The sequence below is a fragment of the Oryzias latipes genome, chromosome 10 (assembly GCF_002234675.1).
Source record: "Oryzias latipes chromosome 10, ASM223467v1".
NCBI lineage: Eukaryota > Metazoa > Chordata > Actinopteri > Beloniformes > Adrianichthyidae > Oryzias > Oryzias latipes.
The window spans coordinates 11,965,774-11,993,070 of NC_019868.2; the positions used below are offsets into that span (position 1 = coordinate 11,965,774).

The 27,297-nt window shown below is 39.2% G+C and overlaps 1 protein-coding gene across 1 annotated transcript; it reads right to left on the bottom strand.

Annotated features, from left to right (window-relative positions):
* Nucleotides 1-63: 63 nt before the first annotated feature.
* atg2a (autophagy related 2A) lies at nucleotides 64-26,484 on the bottom strand. Its single transcript, XM_011480048.3, has 42 exons — nucleotides 25,951-26,484; nucleotides 25,431-25,593; nucleotides 24,728-24,877; nucleotides 24,346-24,448; nucleotides 22,406-22,550; nucleotides 21,866-22,123; nucleotides 21,673-21,772; nucleotides 20,734-20,898; nucleotides 20,293-20,423; nucleotides 19,942-20,017; nucleotides 19,457-19,706; nucleotides 18,955-19,096; nucleotides 18,426-18,524; nucleotides 17,893-18,048; nucleotides 17,030-17,303; nucleotides 16,610-16,682; nucleotides 15,903-16,077; nucleotides 15,678-15,820; nucleotides 15,296-15,417; nucleotides 14,990-15,147; nucleotides 13,439-13,571; nucleotides 13,104-13,288; nucleotides 12,943-13,023; nucleotides 11,858-11,964; nucleotides 11,645-11,737; nucleotides 11,017-11,087; nucleotides 9,195-9,271; nucleotides 7,265-7,435; nucleotides 7,023-7,149; nucleotides 6,646-6,866; nucleotides 6,287-6,516; nucleotides 5,796-5,931; nucleotides 5,323-5,550; nucleotides 5,080-5,181; nucleotides 4,706-4,790; nucleotides 4,407-4,554; nucleotides 3,614-3,683; nucleotides 3,430-3,512; nucleotides 3,169-3,290; nucleotides 2,876-3,030; nucleotides 2,622-2,777; nucleotides 64-1,607 (listed from the first exon to the last, which is right to left on the bottom strand). Exons 1-42 carry the CDS (start codon nucleotides 26,119-26,121, stop codon nucleotides 1,371-1,373), a joined length of 6,072 nt encoding a protein of 2,023 aa, XP_011478350.1. The 5' UTR covers nucleotides 26,122-26,484; the 3' UTR covers nucleotides 64-1,370.
* Nucleotides 26,485-27,297: the final 813 nt, after the last annotated feature.

Here is a 27,297-nt window from a genome sequence, read left to right on the forward strand (position 1 = left end):
ATATAAATAGTAAATTGAGAATTAGTACCCATCTTTTGGATGCTCCATATAAAATTTAGAATGTTTCCATTTTTATGTTCACTTTTTTATTTTTGTATTAATTTTGTACATGTTTTTGTAATATACAGACCAGTCGTACAGTAGATGATAGTAAATAGAATAATATAGCATCAATCAGCCACTTTCAGACATGCAACTTCTGCACAGACTCAAACTCACATAATCTCTCCTTCATACAAACACAGAGGGACACATGTGCACCTGAAACAACACAAAAAGGTGAAAATGTAAAACTCGGTTTTCTTTTTCTGTTACAATTTCTCCAAAGAAACATCTTCCCAAACAAAAACAACAATACTTATGCTTTAGTCAAAGATTAAACTAAGAATGAGACTTAAAAAAAAAGGAAGTTACTTAATAAAATGGAAAAAGCAAACATGAAAACAGAATCAATTTAGACCCACAATCAAACATTCAGCTCCTGATGAAAAATAGAATCATAGATGACGTTTAAAGGACGTGTGATAACCAACAGCTGACACTGCTTGTTAAAGGAATTATGAATCTATAAAAAGAGCTAGATATGCTACAGAGTTTTAGAGGCGTTTTGTGATTCTATTCAGTCGGATGAGCTTTAAAAAGCCCGAATGTGTTATGTCATCAGGATGGTTGGGTATGGGTTCAAGGAAGGTAAAGCAAACTGATTAAAAGGGCACTCTGCAGGGTTTATGGCACAAATAACTCACTGAGAAGAGAAAGTGCATAGCAGGGCCAAATCTAAAAGAACGACGCAGTGTTACATTGCAAAGTCGAGATGAAAACCATTTGCAAACATACTGAGGGTGGTAGCAAGGACACTTCAAAAATATTATTCCTGATTCTGCCATGAGGAAAAACAGGCCCAAGCTGTTTCAAATGAAGACTTTTGTTATAAGCAGCTTCCAACTTGGTTTGGAAGAACATCAACAGTCATTTCTAACATTTGCATCTGAAGTCTACAAACCAACCATAAAAGCATTTGCCTCACTGATTCGCCACGTCGATCTCAAAATACAGTTTGGTGTTGGTTAAATCAAAGCATCCCTTCATGCAAATTTAGCTGGAAACAAATGCAGATAACTGAAGATGTTAGCATTTTATTTAAAGAGCCAATGATGGGGGGGGTTGATGAATAACAGAAGAAAACATCTGGTATGGTTTTGGATGATTGAGCAACTGCAGCAGCAGTTCATTGTTGCTTTGTTTTTGCCCCTCCTTGACTTTTTGCTTGGCCGCCCACAAACAAGTCCTCCGCCAGCTGAGACTTCATAAAGTACCGATCAACGACACTCAAATGATTCTCGCTCCCACAAACACAAAACGAATTGTCCTCATTCTTGAGCGTCCTCGGTACGCCACTTGAGGAAGTCCTCTTTCCGCGCGTCGGGTTTGATCTGGTTGCGCATTCCCCCGAGCAGGTTGGAGGTTGCTTCTGAGGCCACGATCAAGGGTCGCACTACTGTAGGCGGGATCTGTCTCAGGACGCCGCCAACAGCACCAGGAAGACCCTTCTGTTCGTGCCCGCGGGAGGCGACATCGCACAACGTCTGAGCAGTATCGATCACTCCCTGTAGAGTAAAGGTTTCACAGAGGAACAGGGGTGACTTCCTCATCTTTTCTAAGATTTTTATGATTTTAACACAAGTAACAAACGAAAAAACATAAAATCTGCAGAGAAATCCTAGATTTTGTTACATTTGAAAAGCTGAGAACAGAAAAATGGCTTATCCATTCTATTATTTCTCATAAATTCACATGTCAACAGTTTGAATTGAACACAGAAAAATCTAACAAAACCCATCAAGAAACACTAATGACAGGTTTTAAAGGTTTTAATCCCTTAGTAGTCTGTGGATTTTTTTTGCTCTAATATTTTGTCCTATTAATTTATCCTAAAATATTTTATTGGTAATGCTAAATATCAATCTTTTTAGTAAAACCCCAGCTTCTTTGTTTGCAGATAGATTTTTGATTATATTACACAACAATTTCACAATAGAGCTGAAACTGTCTAATAAACTTAATGAATGTGGTACATTTATTCATTTTAGCAGCAAAAAACACCAAAATTGAGGTCAAACAGTTTTTATGTTTTATAATAAAAGATAATTTTTAAACTCACAAAGAAAGCAAAGACAAGGTCTAAACAATGTGATGGAAGTAAAAAACCAAAGCAAAGCTTCGTTGAACTATATATAAAGGATTTATTCCAAGGGGTTTCTTAAATATGTGTCTTATCTCTAGTTAAGTTGGTTTGAATGCAAACATTTCAAAGCTAAAAACTTCTTGCCCCATTTGCACTAAATTTTTTAATGAACACAAAGTTTATGTGGGGATTAATTTTTTCCTCCATTGATGTGTTTGGCAAATAAACTGGAGAGTTCAAGGACTTCTGGGGGTTAAGTCTGAGCTGGAAACTATTCATCTCTATTTATATCAGAATTAGCTTCATATAACTGCCAGAAAGTTTTAATTTATTTTAAAAAAAGTGTTAACTTTGAAATGCTGTTTAAATAAATTGTCGTGGAGTTAAAAAGTAAAAGAAGAGATTGAAATGGATTCTGTTGCGTGAAAGGCTGTACCTCTCTGACGGTGTCATAGGCCTTGGCCACGCCCTCTCGGAGGTCTGCAGGCTGGATGGCTCTGCGGGATCGACTGTTTGGAGCACGGCCCTCTGTGATGTAGCGATTTAAAGGGGGCGTCGGAGATAAGATATCATAGACGGTCTCTGCTGTCGCCTGTCACACAAGACCATGACCATCAGGTGAGACTTGTGCAAAAAGTTTCATTTATGATATTAGTGACAAAATGCTGACACTTCCCTGTAAACAGTTACCTGAATAGCTTGCACCAGCCTGTTGCTTAGTTCCAAAGCAGCAGAAGCTGTGGAGGTGCCAAAGGACGCTGCCCCCCTCTGGAGCCCTCGGATAATGCGACCATCCTTTCTGTACTGCTCTATGGGAAGCCAGAATAGATCTCGAACTCCATGAACTGAAAAAAGCATATCAAAGTAGCCAAGACAGGATATAAGCCAAGAGAAAGAGTAGGATGTGGAGAATGTTAATGCAGACCTCACACTGTTCAGTGTATTGTGTTTGGAGTCAAACTCAGGAGACTGCAGAAACTTACAGAGCTGAACAACTGAGTGCATGGGGCCAACACCTCCCAGAATGCCTGGCAGCTGATTTTTCCTGATATCTGTCAGCCACTCTGTGACAGCGTACTGAATCACTTTGTCTACACCCAGGAGACTGCAGACACAAGACCAAAAGTTTGTCTGTTATGCCAACTGATGTTATCTCACAAAGTCAATTGAAAATTTTTTATACACAAACTGAGAACTTGTTAGGATTTTATCTCAGTGGTTTGTGGTGGAAAAAGTGTTTCTACCCGTGTCTGCAGCACAGCCTCTTCAGCTTCAGCTCCGAGCAGTTCAACTGAGCCAGACCAATGAGGATCCCTGCAAACGTCCCCTGAATAACAGCAAAACAGCCTTGTATTATTACCCAAACAGACACACAACAACAACACAAGTATCTTTATTGTAAGTTTAGACAAAGTAAAGAACTCTCACCTGCTCAATAACAACGTGCTTGCCATGATAGTCCAGCCAAATAGGCACTTCTGAGGTGAAACGGAACTCCCTGAAGGGAATAGAGGAGAGGAGAATGACAGCTGTGAAGTTTTTTGATGCATCCTATCAAAGTTTATCTGCATCATCAGAAAAATATCTGCAGGAGCTTTAAACGTTATTTGTCCACAAGATTTCACACAGGAACCATTAAAATTGTCTAGATTTCTGGATTGGATTAAGATTAAGATTTCTCTTAATCCATAAATGTCAAAGTGGAAGCTAAAAAATGTATTAATAAATTGCACGCCAACTTCAGGGTCGTCTGACCTTTAAGATGTGACAGATAAATACAGAAAAAAGTCACTAAAACTGGTATTTTCTTCATATAATAAGATGAATACACTGTGTTAGCAACTTTATCAGCAGCATTGTTGTAACATTAGACAGCTGGTTGCTGAAAATTAGGCATCATTATTATGGTCTGTGGGAACAACTGTCACAATAAATTCATATTTGGAGTAAAGGGTCCTGGTTTTTCAGTGTTAAATGCAGCTTTCTTTTATTTTGAAGTCAAAGGCTCTTCTTCTGTTTCCTCACTGGCTCTTTTGTATGAAAAGAAATTTTCCCAAAATGTTTGTTTTTCGTTAACTTTGCAAACTTGGAAGTTTCAATGTATTTCTGACACGTGACCGAGCGACTTGACATGTGAAACTCAGACATTTAAATCCTAACACCTTACCAACACAATCAGAAGAATGGTTTTCAATTCTGTTGTCAACGTATGTTTGCTTACCGAAAGTAGATTGGCTGGTCTGATGAGGAGGAAGATGAGCCAAGAGAGGAAGAGCTCTGTTCGCTGTATGTAGTTTCTACAGAAGCTGTGAGGTCCGGTCCCAGACCAGCAGCTGCATCCTCCTCTTTGTGGGAAGGATCTGGCTTCGCTGTAAACAAAAAACACATTTTAAACACCTCAAACCTGGATAGACATTTGAAACAAGTAACTGGTAAAGATTATTTGACACAAGTTGTACTTCTGTCAGGGTCTAAGTATTTAATTCTCTTGACTTTAAAATAAAAATACACATTTGTCACCTTCAGCTGCTGTGTCCACAGGCAGGTAAGGGTTAACATAGGAAGCTAGATTACTGAAAAAGTCCTTCAGAAAAAACAGTGCATCCTGGAAGGGGGACAGAGAAAAGCTGATTAGAAGTGATGAGAGGTTAGAGGAATCCTGGGAAGACTGACCAAGACCACAGGGAAACCTCGAATGATGTGGAACGCCTCATTATGTCTGTGATGGAGGAACTCCCTCCAACTTTTTTTTTAAATTTTGACTGCTTTTATTCTACTTTACTGTCATGTCTGTAATTCATTTTAGCTCAAGAGAAGGCCATAACATTCAAATGTCACAACTTCCATTTGTTTGAAATACTGTGAGGAAAATTAAAGAGTTCCTCTTTTCCGACCTGATCAATGTTGAGTCGTAGTGGCAGCAGGCTGACCCTCAGACAGCACTCTGGACCACCGAGGCCAGACTCTGGACACACCTGCAGGGCCTTCACTGTCAACTGTCACCAAAAAAACATGTGGCATGATCAGAAAACGGCTTTCCAAACATCTTTTTAAAGAAACAGTTTCACTCCATTAAATATGCAATGCAGCTCTTAAAGCCGGAGCTCTTCAAACAGTCTTCCTCCACGCAGTCTCACCATGTTGGAGTGAGCTCTCCGGGGCATGCTCTCGCTCGTGTACAGGTAAAGGAATTTGTTGATTTGGGAGGAAGCCAGTCTGTCCCGAATTTCCAGCTCCTGGACAATGAAGACCTGCCTGGACAGGGGATGTTCACCAGCAGGACCAACCCCAAATCCAGGTGCTCCTGCCCCGTCACCATCCTGCCCCGTTACAGCTACCGGGTAGGACTCGTGTTGCAAAGACACCTGAAAATGGGAGAGGTTGAATGGCACAGGCATCTTATCTGTATGACAGAGGTGTTTCAAAGCGTTACTTTAAATAAAGAAGAATTGGAAATGATCAAGTCAGAACTGCATATAAATATAATGCACAGTTAGATTAGACTATAAAATATGCAACAGCTATTCTCCAAAATAACATAACACTAAAATTTGATTAAACAGCTTTACTAAAATGTAACTAGTTTCTAGCTTAGGCTAAACAGATTTACCTTTGTGAGCTGAATTTCCATCAGCAGTGAGTGCTGACGGCCGCTTCCCCCTGCCCAACGCCAGGAGTTCTGTGGACGGGATGAGGGGACGGCGCGAGACGGGGACCCACGGACACCAGCAGGTGCTGAACGTCCCCTGGAAAGTAGGCCAACAGGAAGGGGGAGATTGAAAAAAACACCAATAATTACAAAAATCTCACTTTAGACAATGAGTCAATGAAGTGCATGTTTTATCTTCTGCTGTGGGAAATTTTAGATTGTGGCTTTCAATCCAATAATAGCCCATGCCAAAGACTATTCAGTGCTTCCCTACTTGACACTTAGAATTAGCAGTTGGGCTGGGAGGTAAATCCAACTAGAGGTTCCTCAGTTTAGGGGTGTTAATCAAACGCAGGTTAATAACAGTTCATGTGTATGAAAATGCCAAAAAAAAGGAAGAACATCAAGAATGATCTCGCTGCTGCTCATCTATAGTTTTCAAAGCTGTTTACCTGTTTGTACTTGGAGCATGAATAGAAATGGGCTTTCCACCAAAGTCCTTGCCCCCATAAAGGTGCCACACCACAGAGATCTCGCGCAGCATCAGTCTGCTCTGAGGTACTGGGAAGCGGCTCGGAGCGCGGAGAAGGTCGGAACTTCCTCGAGGCCTGGAGAAGTGACTGTCCTTGACCTTGATGGGTCCCTGGGACAGCACTGTCACCACAGGCTCCCCGTCTCTAGGCTGAAAGGAATGTAGAAAGGGAAAACACTTTAAAACAGAAAATGATTATATCGTAATGGAAGATCATATACGTACAAAGTGGAAAATAAAGGAGACACATCTGAAGGATTAAAAGCAAAACATACTCACAGGTATACCCATGCCAGGAGCCTCCAGGATGCAGAAGTCATCGTTGTCTGTGGAGACCTCAGAGTCTTTATCTGACAAGTCTGCCTGTGCTTCTGTTGCTGTAGAAACCAATCCATCCAGTTCATGTTTGTCCCTCTGAAGAACAGAGGGGATCTGCTTGGAGGCTTCCCCAGGAAACAAGTATACAGAAACTGGAGAGCCTGATGGCACTGAGGGTGAACCTTAAAAAAACAAGAACAGTTTAAAAGCCAAAACTGAAAGATGAAAAAAAAGGAGCTTCTATTTTTTAAATTGTATTAACAGTTTTTATTGCTTTTCATAAGAAGCGGCAGAATTTTTAATAAAGACGAGATGTTAAGGGACGTAAAAGTAAATACCTTGATCTGTGCTCTCTTCTCTGTGGCTCCTCTCTGTGTCAATTAAGGCATCAGCCAGGTCATACTGGTTGATCTCTGCGGTTTCAGCTGGAGGGCAGAACACCAGAGACGCAGGACTTTCTGACAGCTAGGATGAAACGGTTTCAGATTAGAGATGGAATTAAACCAGCTTGAACTGACAACACAGAGTCATTGATTGTCACCAAATCATTATTCCTGTAAAAACAAAAAAAAAGATTTACTGGTAATATCTGCCCGGCAATTTCAGTGGGTGAGGTGAGACGGGGTGGGGGGTGCAGGTCACCCTGTGAGACCAGGTACTGCAGTAGATTGATGAGGGCTGCACAGGAATCGGCACAGGTGTGCAGGTGGACCACATTATTGGAGCACCGGAGCTCAAAGAGAGGGTGCGACTGAAAGAAACAAAGAGAGTTTACAGAACCATTACTAATCCCACCTATAGAGAAAACTGTTTATATGTTTTTCAAAAATTTTATCCTGAATTCAAAGACAAAAGAACAACTGGTATTTCATAAATAGCATTAAAACCAAAGTAACAGTGAAATTTGGGTTCTTTCCATAATTTTCAGGTTACTAAAGCCACAAGAAAAGGTTAAATCAACAGTTTTATAGGCAAGTGGAAACTTTACATTCACAATAATTAAGTCAGATAAAAACAGGAACTGCTCCTATTTGTTTTTGCAAGGTGCAAGGTCTCACAAACAGGAAAACATGCTGCAGATGTAGGAACAGATGTAGGACTGCCAATAATAGGGTGACCCGTGATAATGTCTGGTTACAACAATCCTGATAGGTAGAATGTCAAATCTTAGATTGATGTTCAAAATATAGAAGCCAAAGTGAGTGTAGAGTTTACACTTAAACATGACTTAAGCATCTGCTAATTTCAGAGAGATAATGTCCTTCCAATCTGTCTTTTAGTGGAAGCAATTTTGAAAAAGCAGGAAAGTTTGTTAAGAAACATAGTTTTTCTAAAACTACGGTTACATTAAGCCCACAAAACAATAATCAGAATACAGAAGATGGGTTGATGATTTACTGAGATCATTCATTTTTTTCATTTGGTATGAGATGGGATGAGGAGAAAGCTGTGCATTTCTGGTGAAAACAGTTATGTGAAAATCCTATCCTACACCATATGCTGTTAATATCCTTCTTCTTTAGTTTAAAGCTCAGAGAATAAAAAAGGTCACACTGCAAAAATGAACTTTATCTATTCAGATAATTAAAAATAAAATAAAAAAACATTTAACAAGAACCTCAATTATGAATGCAAAAAAAAACAACCTAAGAAAACATCTTTGTGTGCTTCTTTAAAACATTTCTTTGCCACAATAAACTAAGCTTCCCACATAAACTAATGGCCGGAAAAAACATTTGTATTTGATCGATTTAAACTATTAAAAGAAAAAAAAGGAAAACAAAATAGCATAAAACTCCCATTTATTTGACAACTTCTATGTTTAAATAGACTGTGCAGACTTATCAGTCCCACGCAGTCATTTTGTCACAGAACAATCACAGTTGTTTGGTCATATAAAATACTTTTTGTGTATTTTTTTTTTCTTTCCCCTTCTTCTTTCTTAACTTATCTGCTTTTGGCACAATCATTGCCAAACACAATTCAGAGAAAGGCTGGTAAAATACCAACACATAATGTCAGCCTTAGTGTCACATTTGACAAAATTACAAGATAGGCTAATTAAATCTTAAATAATATATTATTAAAAATGCTTCTTATGACAATTTAATTTGAAATAAGAGAAAACTTAGTAATCTCAAGTTTTTTTGTGCGTCCTGATGCAGACTCTACAATTAGACTAAATATTTAGTTCCTTGTCAATAACTTCTCACCTTCTGGCTCAGAGCAAAGGTGTGTTATTGTTGAAACCTGACCAGTGTGTCATCTTGCTAATTATGGCCTCAAGTCTTGATTGCTGTCTGGAGCTATTATTACGACGCACCTTAACTTTAGTAAAACAAATATTTTTCAACATGCGAGGAGGTGCTTGTTTGCGGTTTCTGAATGAACGTGAGCTAAATTATGTGTTTTTTACGTTTACATTTTGTCTGGCTAAGGTCATCTTTTGTGGGGGGGCTCCTGAATGTGAAAGAAAAGCACAAGTAAGCAAGAGGATAGAAAGTCCTCACCAGCTTGCCTGTACTGTTGCCCTTCCATGTGGTGATGGCAAGCTCCAGAAGGTCAATGTCCAAAATACAAACATAGTCTGAAAAAAAGCAAAGCACAGGTTATTTTTCGTTGAAACGATCAGACACAAAGCTCATTTTAGACACAAACTCAAATGAAATCATGGACTGACAATGTATCAATTATAAATCTTATTACAAAACACCTATTGCTTCTGATTTTCATGTCAGCTAAAAACCTAACAACATTAAGTAAAAGCTGCAGCTGAAATGTTTCAAACATGTTTCAGTAAAATTAAACAATGTAACATAAAAATAAATGAAATCGGCGGTTCAGCCTAACAAGTTCTGGTTTTATTGAATAAAACGATGAATATACTTTTTAAAAGAAAACACTGAACAAATTCTAACATAAAAAAGTCTTGAGCAAAGTTACAGTCAAGCCTGGAATTATTACCCCTGGCAAATGTATGACTTTTTGTTTAGAAGTAAATCTAAGCTTTCTTGTATATCATCCGAGTCAAAATTGTCAGAAATGTGAACATCAGGCATAACTGAAAAACTGGTAAAATGTTTGGCAAAGAAAATCTCATTTTAAGGAATAAATGTCAGTGCATGTCATTCCACTTCCATCTGGTTTCCAGCCAGATGAACATTTCCCCCCCCCAGTTGATTACCGTAATTTCCGGACTATAGAACGCACCTGATTACAAGCCGCACCCATTACATTTTTAAACGATAAACCATTTTGTACATACATAAGCCGCACCTGTCTATAAGCCGCATGTGCCCACATTGAAACATGTGTTGTAGATTGAGGATGTGTATGTGCATGCCTCTGCACTGCGCAGCGCTTGTGCCGAGAGTTTTCTTCCACAACAGTGACACACCGTGACACAGCGCTAAAAGGGCTGGTTTAAAAAAACAGGAACGTAAAAGTCACCGAGAGCTTTCTTCATCTTCCTCCTGTGCACTGAAACCATGGAAGTCTTCCTCAGCAGTGTCGGAATGGAATAGCGTCAGATATTCTTCGCCACACACTCTCTCAGTGTGTCCTTCATTGTCACTGTCAGTGTCACTCTGAGGCAAATTCTCTCCTGGGATTGCGCTGTCCTCTCCGTCATGCAGCAGACCGGCTTTTCCAAACCCATTGGTGATGGTGGATTTTTTTCACATTTCTTTTAATGATTGCTTTTAACTTGAAAGCTGCGTCATAATGTAGTGGCGGTCACGTGCACGGTCGGTCTAATGGCAGCAAGGGATTGTGGGATGCCGCCAAAATAGGGCTGAGCATAGGTGTTACGCTTTGTTGCACCATGACTGAGGGGTCTAAGAGCAGAAGTGACCTCCATGCTGTTTGGCTGAATTTGTCAAAAGAAATGGAAATAATGCTGGAAATTAAATAATGCATTAAGCTTCTCAATTTGCCTCCTCCTCTCTGAGACTGTTTGGAGTCTTTCGGTGCACGGATAGCCCTCCAGTGCACCTAATTGGGCGGGAACTCACATTATACTTGCATCACACATATACCATATTCTCACAGTGTCACGCGCCCCTAGCAGCCGTTAAAAAAAAAACCATATATTAGCCACATCATTGAATAAGCAGCCTTTGGCGGAGGGGTTGAAAGCGTGTAACAAAACTAGCGGCTGATAATCAGGAAATTATGGTAGTTGCTTAATGTAAAAAACTAACTTCACATTCCACCCAGGCATTACCTGATGAAGTTAGATTTTTAAATACTAGATTGTTATAAGATTGGCAAGTGTGACAACAATTCTCCGAGCGTAAAAGGATACAAAAGCACTTTATGGATTTGTTTTACCTCTTCTTAAATCCACTGTGTCCACTTCACATTTATCAGAGAGGTAGAGGGCTGAGTCATCCAGAATAAATCTGAGAAAATAGAAACATTATATAGAATGTCACATCTTATAGTTGTTCAACTAATAAACCCTTTTAGTCTCACTGGACTAGTAAATTGTAGCAGACAATATTTCCCCAAAAAAACAAATCTAACATTGAAATGTGGGTGCACATTTACATGTTCATAGTCATGTGACATAAATCACAAAGGTGTTCAATTTCTGTAAACTAAATCTCAGATTCACATTTTTGTCTCCAATTAAAAACAATTTAGTTTCCAAAGTTGAAAACTAATAGAGAATATTCACATTAGTTATTTTTTTTATACGGTAAATAACAAAAACAATCAAGACAGCAGTTTTAAGACTACTTTGATTAATGAGGACACTCCTTTTAGAAAAATGCTTGTATCACAAGAGTAAAGCACTTTGTGTCCAGCAAGAAAACTGAAATGCTTGAAACATTTTTGAAACTTTTGAAAGTCCATCAAAATGCTCGTCTTGCACAAACTCAAAATGACGTTTTTCGTAATTTCTTACATGTTATGGTGTTAAAAAGCTCTTTGTACCAAGGGTCTGTAGGCCTACCTGAGGTGGAAGGTGGCTGTGTCCACAATGATATTGCTGGACAGAGAGAAGGACTCTGCTGTGAACAGCGCTCGCAGAGGGAGATACAGCGGCCTAAAATAAAGTAGAAAAAAAACAGAAAAAAATCTTATGTGAAAACTTAAACAAGAACAAAAAAAAGAACAAATGTGTTATATGGTTATAACATATTAGAAAACATTTTCAGGGCTGTACCTGTAATCTATGGCACATGTGGCAAGGTGTGTGTGAAGGACTGTGATGACAGCCGGTGCTGTGTATCCCAGGATGGGATCATCAATTACATCAAGAAAGTCAACAAGCTGTAATAAAGAGAGATGAGCTCAGGGGTGGGCACTGCAGAAAACAACAGACTGAACCTTCAACTACAGAACTGGATTTTTGAGTTGTTGTCATTTTATCATAAAAGATTTTTTAACATCAAAGGTGATTGGAACCAAAACTAAACTTTTGTTACACATTTTATCTCCAGAGAAGAAAAAAAAGCCATCTTAGTTATAAATGTTACATTTTTGTCAACTCAACACCATCAGTTTTTACAAAAACAGAAAAGAGTCATACATCTTTTGCTTTCACTCCTCACAATCGTTTTTGGATGACCACAATCTATTTAGATGGATGTTGTTTCATGCAATAAGGGTCAATTTGACCCCCCACATTAGTGAAGATTGCTACCTGCTCCAACCACCACAGAAATATAAACATTGCAATGACGACCAGCTGTTCTTCCAAAGTTTTACTCAGATATTTACTCAGATATTCATACTGGCATCATGCCAGACGTAAGATAAGGACTGTTTCTAAAAATTATTGATCCAAGATAAAGTCAAACTAGTCAAGCAGAGTATTCTTAGCTGCTGGGCTCACACTGATAATTGGGTGACACATACTTTCGTGGTACATTTTAAAATGTTTCTCATTTCTTTTTTATCAAAACCCTCTGGCAGAAAAATTCTAGGGTCAATTTTTTTTAATCAAATCCTTACATCCTGATTGAATTCTGCTCAGGTTCAGTGGGACACTTGAATGTCTAAGAAACACATTCATATTTGAAGGGAGGTTTTACCTTATCTTGTGTTTTAATTATACATTTTTTGTGAAAAAAAAAGTTGATGAAGGATTCTTTTAACACATCTTTAATTGGAAGCAAACATACAGCTGATGCAGGTACTGTTTACATAAGTTTAAATGCTTATGTCACAATTTGGTGATGATTTAAACGAATGTTCACAAGCAAAAGCAACAACCCCAAGGAGAGCTTGCTTCATTTTGCGTCTCACCTGTTCGTGCCAGCTCTGATGGGTCTGAGTCACGTAATGCCGCATCGTTGCACCTTGAAGTTGAAGGGCAACTAGAAATTCCTTTAAAAGAGAAGGAAGCGGATGTGGTTTTTATCTCCTCATAACAGAGGCTGCATTAATAAGGTGCGAAGACTACCAACTTTAACGTTTCTCTGGAGGTCCAACGTGATTTTTATAGCTGTGGACAACATCTGTGGCTCGCCCTCTCTTCCGCTAACACTGCTCACTCCCACCTCTGTGGGGTAGATGGTAGGATCCAAATGCTTTGGTGGAGAGAAGCTGGGCATCTCCAACCGCTCTGGAATTGTGGTGGCTTTTACCACAGCTATGTGGGAGTGACATTGAAAAAACAGTGCAATGAGACATAAACTGATTAGAAATACCAATTAGGTATAAATAGGTTTGATGTCAAAAAGGGGCAAGAAAAGATGAATTATGCCGTCATAAAAGTGTAGCTCAAAAGCACAGGGCCCACCTTGATGATAGAGCTCCACTCGACGACTTTCAAGACACAAAAAACTAAGGTTGGGGTCATTCAGATACTGCGCCACGCTGAACATCTTCCCTCCTTCCAGGTCAAGCGCAATCTCTCCATGACTCTGGTCTTCCTAAAAGAATGACATAAACTACAACTGGTGACAAACTGATTAAACAAAGTGAAAGGAATTAAAATGTCTAAGAATATCCAGGCAGCAAACATAACATACTATGGTGTAATACCTATACTTATGAACAGAGTATAAATTTGAATGATTCAAGAAGAAATTTGGGATTTGTTGGATCCGTGTTTTAGTTTTTTCATTATGTTTCTTGACTTTTAAAGAAATCGCATATGAAAAGAGGATTTAAAACAATATGTTTAGACTTTCTTTGTACTAATTCAATCATTTTTAGATGCAACAAAGTCAAAGAAAATATTTAGTTCCAGGTGTAAAATTCAATAAATCAAATATTTAAGGAATGTTTATTATATTAGCTGAGAATAAGAGTGTTAATACATTTATCATTTATTTATAAATTTATTTGACATTACTGCAGTCATAAACCATTGGCGTGGAGCGATACCCTCCCTGCTAAAGTCAGTACATGTGCAGGCCTGTTTGCTAGAGAGCATTTGGATGATCCAGAAGAGGATTGGCAAAATGTCCTCAAATGAAACCAAAATAGAACTTTTTGGTAAACTTTTCACTCGTCGTGTTTGGAGGAGAAAGAATGCTAAGTTGCATCCAAAGAACACAATGCTTCTGTAAAGCATGGAGGTGGAAACATCATGCTTTGGGGCTGTTTTTCAGCAAAGGGACCAGGACGACTGATCCGTGTAAAGGAAAGAATGAATGGGGTCATGTATCATCAGATTTTGAGTGAAAACCTCCTTCCATCAGCAAGGGCTTTGAAGTGGAAACGTGGCTGGGTCTTTCAGCATGACAACAATCCCAAACATACTGCCCAGGTAATGAAGGAGTGGCTTCTTAAGAAGCATTTCAAGGTGTGGAGTGGCCTAGCCAGTCTCCAGATCTCATCCTCATAGAAAATCATTGGAGGAAGTTGAAAGTCCGTGTTACCCTGAAACAGCCCCAAAACATCTCTGCTCTAGAGGAGATCTGCATGGAGGAATGGGCCAAAATACCAGCAACAGTTTGGGAAAACCTTGTTAAGACTTACAGAAAACGTTTGACTGCTGTCATTGCCAACAAAGGATATACAACAAAGTATTGAGTTGAACTTTTGTTATTGACCAAATGCTTATTTTCCACCATTATTTACAAATAAATTCTTTAAAAAATCTAGACAATGGGATTTTCAGGATTTTATTTTCCCATTTTGTCTCTCATTGTTGAGGTATAGCTACGATGAAAATTACAGGCCTCTCTCATCTTTTTAAGTGGGAGAACTTACTCAATTGGTGGCTGACTAAACATTTTTTTTCCCCACTGTACATTAATGAGAAAAATACTTGGTGTCCTCTTTACGCATACATCCTAAACAGGGAAATAAACTTAGAACAGTGATTGTTCTCCTGGCTCACCTTCCTGTCAGTTCTGGCTTGGATGCGTCCTTTTCCAATAATAACAGTGAGGGAGAGGAGGCTGAGGTTGTGGTTAAAGCGAGAGGCGGACTGCTGCATCCTTCCAGATGGCTCACTGGCCAAGTAGAACTGAGTCTCCTCCTCTTCTGAATCAGAGTCTGCAGAAGAGAAAGAAGCCTTATATTTTATTCAGCTAAAACCCTAATCCAAAAACAATACAAAATTTGGCAGTAAAAGTTTAGGTTTGCTGCTGGTGTAATGGATCTATATTGTTATTAAGTTTTCCACCAGCTCAGTTGAACTCACCCAGTCTAAATGCTGACTTGCACAGCTGGAACTCTTCACGCTGATGGCTGCTGCGCTCGGGGCTGTGGGCTGAAGGGGGAGGAGGGGGAGGCGGCTCCCACATCAAGAGATCATTATTGATCCTTTTGGATGAATAGGTTGGTGAGGGAAAATTACAGTTATTTCTGAATCAACGTTAAAACCAAAATTACTCAAATGCATAAAGAGAAAGGAGCTCATAGGATGATGACAAAAGTTGTACATAAAGGTAAATAAATTGGCTACAAATGTTTTTGGAAATTGAATTAATTTTTAGGGTAGCAAAAACATAAAATTATAATCTTTTTGTTAATAGTATTCTGCATAACCTGTGAGAGATGACAAAGCAGAGCTCTTTACATACCTGTTGTAGATGCTCTGGAAGGCCTGTTTGCTGGGCAGGAGGATGTAAGCCAGTGGCATGATGACATCCACAGCACACTGACACTGAGCAACACACTGTTCCTGAAACTGAAGCATCTCCTCTGGGCCAGCAGGAATGACCATCTAAAAAGGAGATCTTAGATAGGTTATGGGATTTTTGTCATTTGATGGGCACCCTGTGAAATGTCCTATAGTGTTCCTCCACCTCTTCAGTCTCAAACATGGTGCGGTTGGAAGAAAAGGGGGAGCTGGTTTTCTCGTTGAATTCACAGTGACTTTCAAAAAAGGCTGCTCCAAGGTCCTTCATGAGGCTCAGGTTCATTCCACTCAGACCTGCTGCTGGGCCCTGAGCCTCAACTCCATGAACACGCACCGATATTCTGCTCAAGACGAAAAAGAAGACAGTTGTGTCTGATAGCTAAATCCAGCTTTGATTTACAGTAATAGGAAAACATTCTGAATTATGCTTTAAAATTAATGTATAGTGTTTTACTGAACATATATCTCTGAATCAGCTCTTAAAGTAAGACAGATGATTAAAAGGGAAGTCTCTCAGCCATCATTGGGTGTTTGTAACCTTCAGAGCCATTATAGTGATTACTTGGCAGCGTTTAAGCCAAAATCTAAAAAAAAAAAAAAAAATGTTAAAAGTATTTTAGAACAATAACGTCGCATATTTTAGATAATTTAACCAGAAAAAACTGTGTGATGATAATAAAACAACAAAAAAAACTCCGCCCCTCCATACTTTTGCTTCCCTTTAAATGTGCTGAGCTTAGAATATCTCCCCTGTTTCACATGACATCCCCACAAATGCTTGCCTAAGAATAACTCAGTTAAAGGGGTTTTCTGTCATAGACATCCAGGTTTGCTGCCATTTTAATAATCATTTTCATTATGACCATAACAAACCTGGGGACAGAGTCATGACTCTTTTTCACTCTGATGCAGGGGAAGGATCCTCCCTCCCAGCCTTCATATGAGCCTGGTGAGAACAGATCAGCAAAACAAAAAACTGTTTTTTTCAGACAGAATCAGACAACAAATTAAGTCTTCTGAATGTATTTTCAAAATTAAAAAAACCCACAACAGGAACTATACATCTGTCTCCTACGTACAATTGTATGCAAGGAAGACAAGTAATTTTTTAAACATTATTCAAACCATTATTTTGTGAATTTTCTACAATCCAAATGACTGCTAATGCAGCTTTTCAGATATTTCTCACTTTTATGCAAGTTCATTCATGTTTATGCCTTAAGAAAAAAACTAAAACCAAAGATGGATTTTTATTAAGTGTAGAGTTCTTCATTGAATTGTTTGTGCTCCCACCATGCAGGTCAGTGAAAGAGGCCTCCAGGAGCTGTGTGAGGCAAGGAACCAAGGGCTGCCCTGGGGTAGCCTGGTTGCTCTGGAGGTCCGGGGCCTCTTGGTGCTTCAGCTCCAACTCCATCAGCTCCAGCACCAAAGTCTCCTCCCTCACTGCTCTCTGGCTCGGTGGTCTGCGGATGTGAAGAGGCCGCAAGTCTGCTATGGGGAAGCGAAGCCTGAGGACGGCGTGCGGGGAGAGGAGGGTGAAGGAAGAGGAGAGCTCAAAACTTTGAGCCTGAAAGGAAAGAAAATTAACAAACATCTTAATACAAATTACTGAATGGAAAGTCAGTCTAACTTTAATTTGAGGGTTTAGAAAAAAAACAACAACCCTGCTTTTAATGCAGACCACTAAAATGTTTTATGGAGGATCTGGGCAGTTGAAGCCTAAAATGCAGGCAGCTGGACAAGAGTCAAGTCACTCTTTAGTAATGTGGTTTTGTTGGTTTTTGTCTTCATCTGAACAAATAAGGGCATTCAAACATGACAGAAACATTCTTTAATGCTGTTTCTCATAGTTTTGGCAAGTTTTGGTTTCTCATTATGGTGAGAAAATATTTTTTATGACTTCACCACACTTCCTTTTGAAAACCAAAATCATTTTTATGTGAATTCAGACCAGTTTTCATACACCACCACCAGAAAACTGTTTTATTAAAAAAAAAGAAAAGAAAAGTAAGCTGTCATTGTATCTTGATGGGTCCAGGGTGTACTTTTTAGTACCAGTATATATGCTTTTTTCTGTTGATTTAATAACTTTTATTTTGTTTGTCTCTCTGCATTAAGTTTATTTCAAATGGTCTAAACGTGCTTTGAAGAATTACCTGCATGAGCCCTGATGTTGAAGTCTGTGTGGAACAATGGCTAAAGGCTCGGTTAAGGCTGCCCAGACGACTGAGGATGTCCAAGTCCAGCTCAGCGCTGAGTTCTGCGAGCTCCACCTGCACCACACTGTCACGGTGCACCACACGCTGTTTACCCTGCCAGCACAGGCGCAGAATCATGTTTAAAAATATATTTTTGTGCATGTTTTTAGATAAAATCATACTGCTTTTTTCGTTCTTTGTATGTAATCAAAGAACAAATATTGTCAACTCGGCTTTTTATGTTAACATGTATAATTTTAATAAATGACAAAAGCCTGACCTTAGGTATTTTATATTTACAGTAAATCTATTACAAAATTGAAAATAAATGTTATGTAATAAAATACTTCAATGATTTTCTTAGTAGTAAAGGGTCCTTCAATTTAGTTCAATTTATTTATATTTCTTCTTAAAACCATGAAACTTCAGAAGCACAAGCTCTTTGTGATAAAAAAGGTGTTAAACCTGTGAATTTGTGCGTGGATGTGTACCTTACGCAGGTGTTTTTCAGTAAGGCTGTAATGTACTTTGGCGCATGGTCCGACTGTACCTCCAGCTGTAAACAAACCAGCCCTTTGGAACTGTAGCAACTGAAAAAGGGACACAGAATTCTGATGAGTTTCGCAAAACAACAAAAATGTGCTAGCTTCAGATCATAAAACAAACGTTTTTAAAATGTGTTTGAAAATGACAAAATAATCGTCTATTTATTAAATAATATAATACAGAAAAAATACTATTACTTTTTGGACAATCATAACAAACCTAAAATGTTTCATGTAAACTATTAATGAAAGTTTTTAGAAATGTATGGTAATATAATTAACAACATGGATACATGTTTTTTTGTTAGTATTGAATATAAAATGTTTGGAAATCCATGCAATACAGAGAAAAACTGCAATGGTTATTAGCCAAGGAAACTGTAAAATTATTTATATCTAGTGTTTAATGAAGTTGGTCTTCTTTTCCCCTTTTCTTGCTTGGTCAAAAACAGACTCCCCCCAGCTTTTTTTATACCTCGCAGTACTGAGGCTCTCCCTCCTCCCAGAGACACTCCAACACCTCCAGCCTGCTAAAGGACAGGTCAGAGGTCACAGCCCGAGAGCGACGTTTCCCGCTGCGCATCTCACAAGAAACCTGCACCGCTGCCCCCGTCAGTCTGCCAGAAGGAAGTCAGACAGTCGGATGTCAAAATCTGCAAAGGCCTCAATAGTACATTGTAACGCAAAAGGCCGGATGGCAACCGAAAAAAAGGACAAAATTATGTTCTAGAAAAACCTTACACTTATAAATTAATCCTGTGGGTTTTCTACTATCATTCTGATATTTGATGTTCAACACATAAAATTTGTTTACTGAAGAGTTGTTACAGAAATCATTTGTATCATTAACTGAACTATTCTTTTTGCCATAAAGTAAGCTTTCTCAATAGATAAGCTATTTTAATCAAATACCAGAAACAAATCTATCTGTTGTGCATGCATGAACAGCAACTGAAAGACTATGTGCACTTCCTGACCTGAAGTGGGACTGTGGGCAAGCCTTAGCAAAGCCCCCTCTCAAATGGTGGAAACCTCTGTTGCTGAACATGCTGTCCTTGAAAAATCCCAGCTCTCTGAAGAACACTTGGGACACCTGAGCCAAAGAGGAGGCTCCGTCAGACTTGGAGAGCGGGTCCTCCGTCAACAGGGTTAGAGTCAGTCCACCGAAAGTCAGTCGCAAGAGAGCATCAGGCTTCAGCTGCTCTGCCTGGCCGCTGTAAGAGCGTCCTGCAACAATAAAGAGGGCACTTAAAAACAGCTTTTTTAGTCCATTTAATCAAACAAAACATTTTTAAAATCTTATATTCAGTCCCTTAATTTTAAAATGTTTTTTTTTAGTCTAAAAAAATATAAATTCAGAACCAGAGGAAGAATAGGTCATTATCTCCAAAAAGTCAAGGCACCTTTGTAGGAGTAAATAAAAAAATTACAATCAAAAGAACATTCGGGTTCTTCACTTTACCTCTGGTCCTGCTGGTCTGAGGTAGACTGGGCAAACATCCCGGTACAGGATATCTTCTGGGAACATGAGCCAAACCCTAGAAAGAGAAGTCAGTAAAAAAACAAAACAAAAAAAAATCACCATTCAGTGTCAGATTTGTTTATAGATAAAACCTATAATAGAACGTGCACATACAATATGTCTGGTACATGTCATGACAAATACAAATGTTAATATAACATTTTCAAAGCACAGATTAGATTGTACTTTTATATAGTTATCGTTTTCTCACCAAACAAAAACTGATTTGTCTTCTGCTGAATGCTTGAACTGTGAGAAAAGCAGGTATCAGCACAAACACGGCAGATGTACCTGTGCAGGTTGCGTGAAGCTGGAGAAACTATGGGTAGAGGACTCCATGTCACTTTCTGATAGCTCACTGCCCGAGCGGATGGATGTCACGCTACAGCTCATCCCAGCGGGACCCATGGAATAAAACATGTCTGCAGGAATAAGAAGATTCACACATCTAAGTTCAACTCTACAGTATTTACATTAACGTTACCCACTAATTACTTTGAAGAGACAAAGCCTCTTTTCCTCAGAGTGAAGGACAACAACAGTTCTAAAAGAAGTTTTCAGGAAGGAAAAATAGATTCAATTTTAAGTGTGCTTGCAGTAACAAACCACACACTATGGTCCTGTCAGTAATGCAATATATTTTAAGAGTGAGTAAATCCTAAAAATGTTTAACTCCAAAAGATTATACGACGGTTGTCAGTCTTAGAAATGTTGGAGGGTCCAGCTGTCTACCTCCATTCTCCAGGCTGGTGACATAGTCCTCTGGTTCAGTCTCCGTCTCCCAGTCCCCGTCTCTGGGACTGGATCCCAGCTGTTTACCAAGGTCCTCCTCAATCATACGCAGGTCGTCTGAGTCTAATGGACGACTAAGTACTCCACCACCCTTTGACTCTGGCTCTAATAGATGGAAAACAGATTATTAATACTGTCAGGCAAAAAAATAAATAATGCAGCAGTCAGAGACTCTGGAGGTGAAAAAGATGAGAGATCAACAAATGTCATTGTAGATGCACTTCAAGTGAGAGAGACAGAAACGCTCACCCTTTTTAAGAATAGGTAACTTGCAGAATAGGTAACTGACAAATAGTTTTTAGCCCCACAGTATACAGTGATCTCTTGCAGTTCACCATTCACGGCCTTTTTTTCACTGCAATTTAGCAGACTTATTTTAAAAACTTTTTTACCAGCACTCTAAGTTCTACATCCTGATTGGCTGTTGACCTCGTCAGTCAATCTCCTCCATGGGATGTCTCCTGTACGGAATGCATTCGGTTTGCCAAATCTTCATGAATCTTCAATCGCGATCAGATCTTTTTCATTCTATAATACCAGACTTTAAGTGTTTGAACAACACAGAGAAGTGTGAAAATGTTCCTGTCTGTCTAAGCAAATGTATAAAGTGTGTAGTGAGGAGTTTTACAGCCTTAAAACATCTATTGTCCTACTTCACAGATTCCACCTATTGTGGATTATTTTTAGAACGCAACAAGGGACCACTGCACAGTAACAAAGCAAAGAATGACATGAAGTAACTGCTATGATACACGAAAAGCCTAATGACAAATTGAACAAAATAAGAAACAAATTAAAGCTTTATAAAAAGTTGGGTATAAGTAGACTTTTTTTCAGATCTGCTCCAACATTTAATAGAAGAAAGGTTTTAAAATATACCAATGTCTATGCAGAGGGCTGCCAGCAGGTCTGTCAGATGAGTTATTTGATCTGGAGACAGCAGCATGTGGATGCAACCCACTTTCCCATCCAACTCCAACTGATGAGCCAAGATGAAAGAAGAGAGGGATCGATGACGGAATGCATTTTCACGAGCTTTTAGTACGCATGGGGACACAACACACACACACACCTTTGGTCCAGGCAACATGTCGTTCTGTTTGAGCTTGACAGTCATTTCAATGAACCCAGAGCAGCTTCCAATAGGCAAGGGCTGGGATGGAGGACAAGGTGGAGCAACCAGAGGCTTGGCTTTGTCATCTTCTTCCCCTTCCTCTTCTTCCTCCTCCTCCTCTTCCTCTTCCTCCTCCTCCTCCTCCTCCTCCTCCTCCTCCTCCTCCTCTCCTTCTCTAGCTGTGGCTAAATTTTGATGTTCATCTTCAGGAGGATCCTGAATGATCACAGCAGCATGACAAGCTTTTTACAGCATGACAAACATGGCTATTATTTTAAAAAAACATGGAATCTTTTGCAGCTCTCTCAATTGGTTAGATGACAATTTTAAAGTAGTGCAACATATACCTGCCATTGCAGCATATATGCCCCCAGGATTCTGACCCATTAAGGTGCCACTCAAAGGACATATGTGATCTTAAGTTGGCTCCAAAGTTGAGAACACAACAAGCAAACACATGTAAAAGGTATTTCAGAGAGAAAGTACAGCGTTCTCCACCTGAAGTGTGCCAGTGTTGTCGTAAAACAGCTGAACAGCATTCAGCTGAAGGATCTTGTGGAGGAAGGCAGGTGGTTGGTGGATGTCAACAGGCACGGCAGTCTGGCTGGCTGGATCCCTCACTGCTTCATCAAAGTACTCTAGCCTGAGACAACAAAAACAGGGGCTTTTTAGGGCTTGCGTGGGAGATGAGGGTCGACTTTCAACAAACTCCGCTTCTCCATCTTTGATTGGGTTGACATCCCCAACGACTGCGATAAGCAGTGGGTAGAGCAAAAATATCAGGGAAATGTAACCAAAAATATTATATATGTGCATTTGCCACTGCCCGCTAATCTTCAGTAGACTGAAGATGGACCTTTATTGTTGTCAACAATAAAACTGTTTTTTTTCCTCTCCTCCTGTAAGAAACATCTCTGAATTGTGTCAAATAAAATGCTAAAAAGAAAAATCCCTTTGGGTTTTTAAATGCAGGAGGCACACTAAACAGTTTTATTAAAAACTCTGGGAAACAGGGTTCACCAGTGTCACAGCAAAATGCCAACAGGGCCCTGGAGCATGCAGGACATGAGGGCGTAGGTCAGTTTGCAGAAGGGTTTGCACAAGATCTGCTGTGCCTAATAATGAAACATTTGTAGTTTTACTTGAAAGAACACTGTCACCTGTTTTTGACCTTGCAGACTGAATGTTTACGTGCTTACAGTGTTAAATAAATGCAGTTGAAAAGTGTATTTTTAAACCTGTAAAAGGTCCTTTTTTTTCAAATGCATAAAAATAAAGTAATAAAGGAAGAGAAACATACAGCAGCGGCTACTATTTGGTTGAAGTCAAACAGTTATAACGACTGGAATATTTTATAAATAGCATGCTAAAATTATCAAGTTGGTATGAACAATTGCCTTATCTTTAAATGTCATATTAAGTGGAGTTTTGAACCAACTTTAAACTCAAAAGAAGCGGGAACTTGCCAGTTCATAGACACACAGGGACTGCCAGCCAGATCCTCTTGATTGTTCCTCCAGCAAATTTAAATAGTAAGGGGGACAGATCCTTTTCTGGCCCTAAAACTGTGGAATAAGCTGACTTAAGTCATCAAAACTGCATAATGATCATTTCAATTTCTAGTTCAGACTTGTCTCTACTCATTGGCTTTTAGTTAATATCTTAGTTTAACTATTTCCCTTCAACCTTTGACTATTTTTAACAGTTTTTAACTTTATTTATTCATAATTAATAGTATTAGAACTCTAACTGCAGTTCTCATTCTGGTTGTCATTTATGTGTTGATTATTTGGGGGTATTTTGGTCTGTGCAAAACTTTAAAATAGATTTCCTTTAGGAACATGAGACCAGTGAGTGTGAATTCACCAACAGACTACCGGTATTCATCTTATCTGACTTTCTCCATCCTGGACTTCTCACAATGACACAAGCACACATGAGATTATTTCATCATCACTTGAGAGAGAAAAACAACTTGTAACACTTTTACTAATGAGCGATAAAAGATTAAAGTGCAGAAAGTACACTCCACCTTAAGACACGGCCTTATATGCTGATAAATGATGCAAACAATAAATAATATCCATTTTGAGTTTATCCAGGAGATCATTTATTTCTCACTATCATACTAAATACTATTAGGTAGAATATTTCAACTGAACAATAAAATATTTTGTGCTAATCTGCGATATTTTCTTGAAGAACAAGGGAATCATTTGTAGCATGAATTTTTAGTAACATTTAAGATGGATTATCTACCAAGTTCAGTGAAGAAAACACTGACAAAAAACAATACAAAAAAAATAAATCCATCCTTACGTTATAGTTAGTATGAGTGTAGCTTCAAAGAAATTGCTTCAAGACATGGTGGTGTGGTTTGTCATTACTGGTCATTTTCCTTAAGTAGATCTTAATAAAGGTCTGAATCTCAGTAATACCGTTTGATGTGCACTTCCAGAGCAACGCCCGTCTTCAGGTCCAGCGGCTGGTGCTCAATGCGGATGATGGTATCCAGAAGTGTGACTTTGATGCGACGCAGGACTGCAAATACAGATGATAAGAGAAACAAACAACAATTAGAACATTTGTCTCTATAATCTTCAGAGAGTTTTACTGAAGCTATTTTTATCCAGACATCATTAAGACGTCATTAAAACTGCAGTACATTTATGTTACCGTTTACTGAATTTGAGCTGAACTGGGATGTTTTGTCATTTTTCCAATGCGGGGTTTTGCATTTAGATATGATGGGAACATAACTACCTAGACTTACTGTACGGATGTGTGTTTTTCAAAGCGTGGAAAACAGGTTTTGCTCACCTGTCTCAATAGTCTCTGCAAACATCTCAAGGCCTTCCAGAGGGGCAGGAGGGTCCTCAGATGCCTCCGGGGGGTCTTTCAGGCATTCCTGAGCCAACTGCATGCTGGAAGTCATGCTGGACGACCAGCCTTGTGAGTCCCACCCCCCATCTAGAGACAAAGGAAAAATTTAACATATGGGTCTTGTTGTTTTATTAGATTAGATTTGCTTTTATAGTCATTGTCCATTGAACAATGAAATGGAAGCATCACTATTTCAGTGCAAAAATAATGAAATACAATATTAAATAAATCAGTATGTATATGTACACCAAAGAACTGACAATAGGTTACTATTAGGCCAAAAACTATGAGGGAAAGGTCAGATTTTAAATAATTTAGACCGCCTTCCCCATTTACCAACTGTTAACTTCAGTCTGATTGGAAATAAATCGAGGCCACCTCATGGGATGGGTCCAAGACCAGTTCCTGGTCCCGGACCAGAGTCCGCTTAGGCGTATTTGGACTGAAAGTTTGTTCCGTATTATTGGGGGAAACAAACTCTAGTTCACTTTAAGTGGACCAAATATGTCCAATCTGAATACACCCTTAGTCTGTATCAGTAGGTCTTGACAGTTTAGTGGGGATAAACTGAGCACGGATGGAGAGGAACACTCAACAATTCAGTCAAAACATTCCGTTAAAAGTTTATAAAGCGACTTACTGGTTCGATATTTGGGTCGGCATGTTATCTGAAGGCCAGAGACCTCTAAAGTGCAGTGGTCAGTCAGAAGAGCCTGCCAGGGGATGGTCACCTTGATGCTGCTCACAAAGCCTTCCACTATTTCTAGAGGAGCCCCAAGGGAGTCCAGAAGCTCGTTGACTGCCTTTGAGGGTGGAAAGGAAACTGTCAGTGAAGAGTTGAAGGGAAATTAATTAGAAAAAAAAAGGCTTTTATTTTGGAATTGATCAATCTGGAACGTGCAAAGCAAAAATATGTAGAGGTTGGTTAGCACGACAGGTGTGAAATGCATCAATCCTGAATGATTGGAAACACGGATGGCCTAGTGACCACGCTGAGCGTTTTTCCCCGAAGAAACGCGAGCTCTGCTGCAGACGTGACGTTAGAGATTGTTGTTAAACTCGAGTGCGGTTGCGAAACAGTCAGGAGTCAGTGGACGAGCCTCACAATAACACAAGCCCTCTGCTGCCTGCTGTCCTTCTTTCTCCCTCAGAAAACTCACCCACACGTCGAGGTTGATTTCCTTGATGACACCACTGCCGTTATACAGATCCAAACCGAGCTGATCCAAGCTCAGTCGTTCCTGCAAAAAGTGACCGAGGTAGTGTTGTAAAAGGTACCGACAGGCCCGCTTCTTGATTGAGCCAGACCAGGGGAAAAGCCAGCGAGACATAAGGCCAGAGAGAGCGGGGAGAGGGAGCGAAGAGGCGGCGAAAGAGAACGAGTGCGAGTACGGGCCTGTGGCAACTGCATAACAGACTCAAACAAAGTGGACAAATCAAGGAATGACCAGGAGCTAGCTTGAAGAAGCTAAGGAAGAGAGAAACCGTAACTTTAGTTTCCCCTTAGCCTTGTCGAAAAACTAGATAATCCTTCGTGTCGGGAACCCAAAGGCCTCCGGTGAAAGTTACGAGGCTTTACTCCAACCAACTCCAGCCGCCCCGAATCATGTTTTAGGCTCCTATGTGTGGAGCGACAGGTCCTAGTGGTGCGTATCTCTTCCTTCTGGGTTGTTTATTGTTATCATACGCCAACTGATGGTATGGTGGCGTACGTGCGTAAGACGTCACGATGACGAAAGAGAAAACCCGGAAGAGAAACGCCACTTTTGGCAAGAAATTCAAGATCATCAGTGCCCTTTGTGATAAAACGATATTAAAACAAAGAAACATATTTTTTTTTATGGTGGTTAATATATTTTTGGCGGAACGTATAGTACTTGCTTTAAAAAATACAATACCCCTTAATAACGTTTGATAACATTCAGTTTGGGTTTATAATCAAAGAAAATATTCAGTTCTTTAACAGGTGGATCATTTTAGGATTTTTTAAATTCATGAATGTTGCCTTATAAAACTGAATCCCAATTTATGTTAAAAATTCCATCAAATTTGGAAAACAAGACTCTTAGATTACATCTTAGATTATCTGTTTACGTAAATTACTGCCTTTCTTCTATTTTTCTTATTTCATTGTATTACTATTATTCAGTTTTTATTCTTTATTTTTCTTTTAGTTTTGCATTTTAACTTTGAATATGTCAATTAAAAATAAATATTATTGGTAATAAGCGGGTTTTTTTACATTGTACATTGTAATACAGCAAAGTTTCACAAAACGCGTTTAGAGAGCCTTTAGAGATTGATTTTTTTACATTTTGTCATGTATTCCTTTGCCTTGTATATTTTAGGAAGAATTCAAAAGAATACCCTTTACCACATAATTAGACATTTATGAGGGATCATTCAAAATACTTTCCAGTTAATATCAGAAACAAATTGTTTCAAATAAGATAATTGGTCGTAGCCTTTTGAGGGCAGTTGCTTCCCACAGGTGACTCAGTTGGATC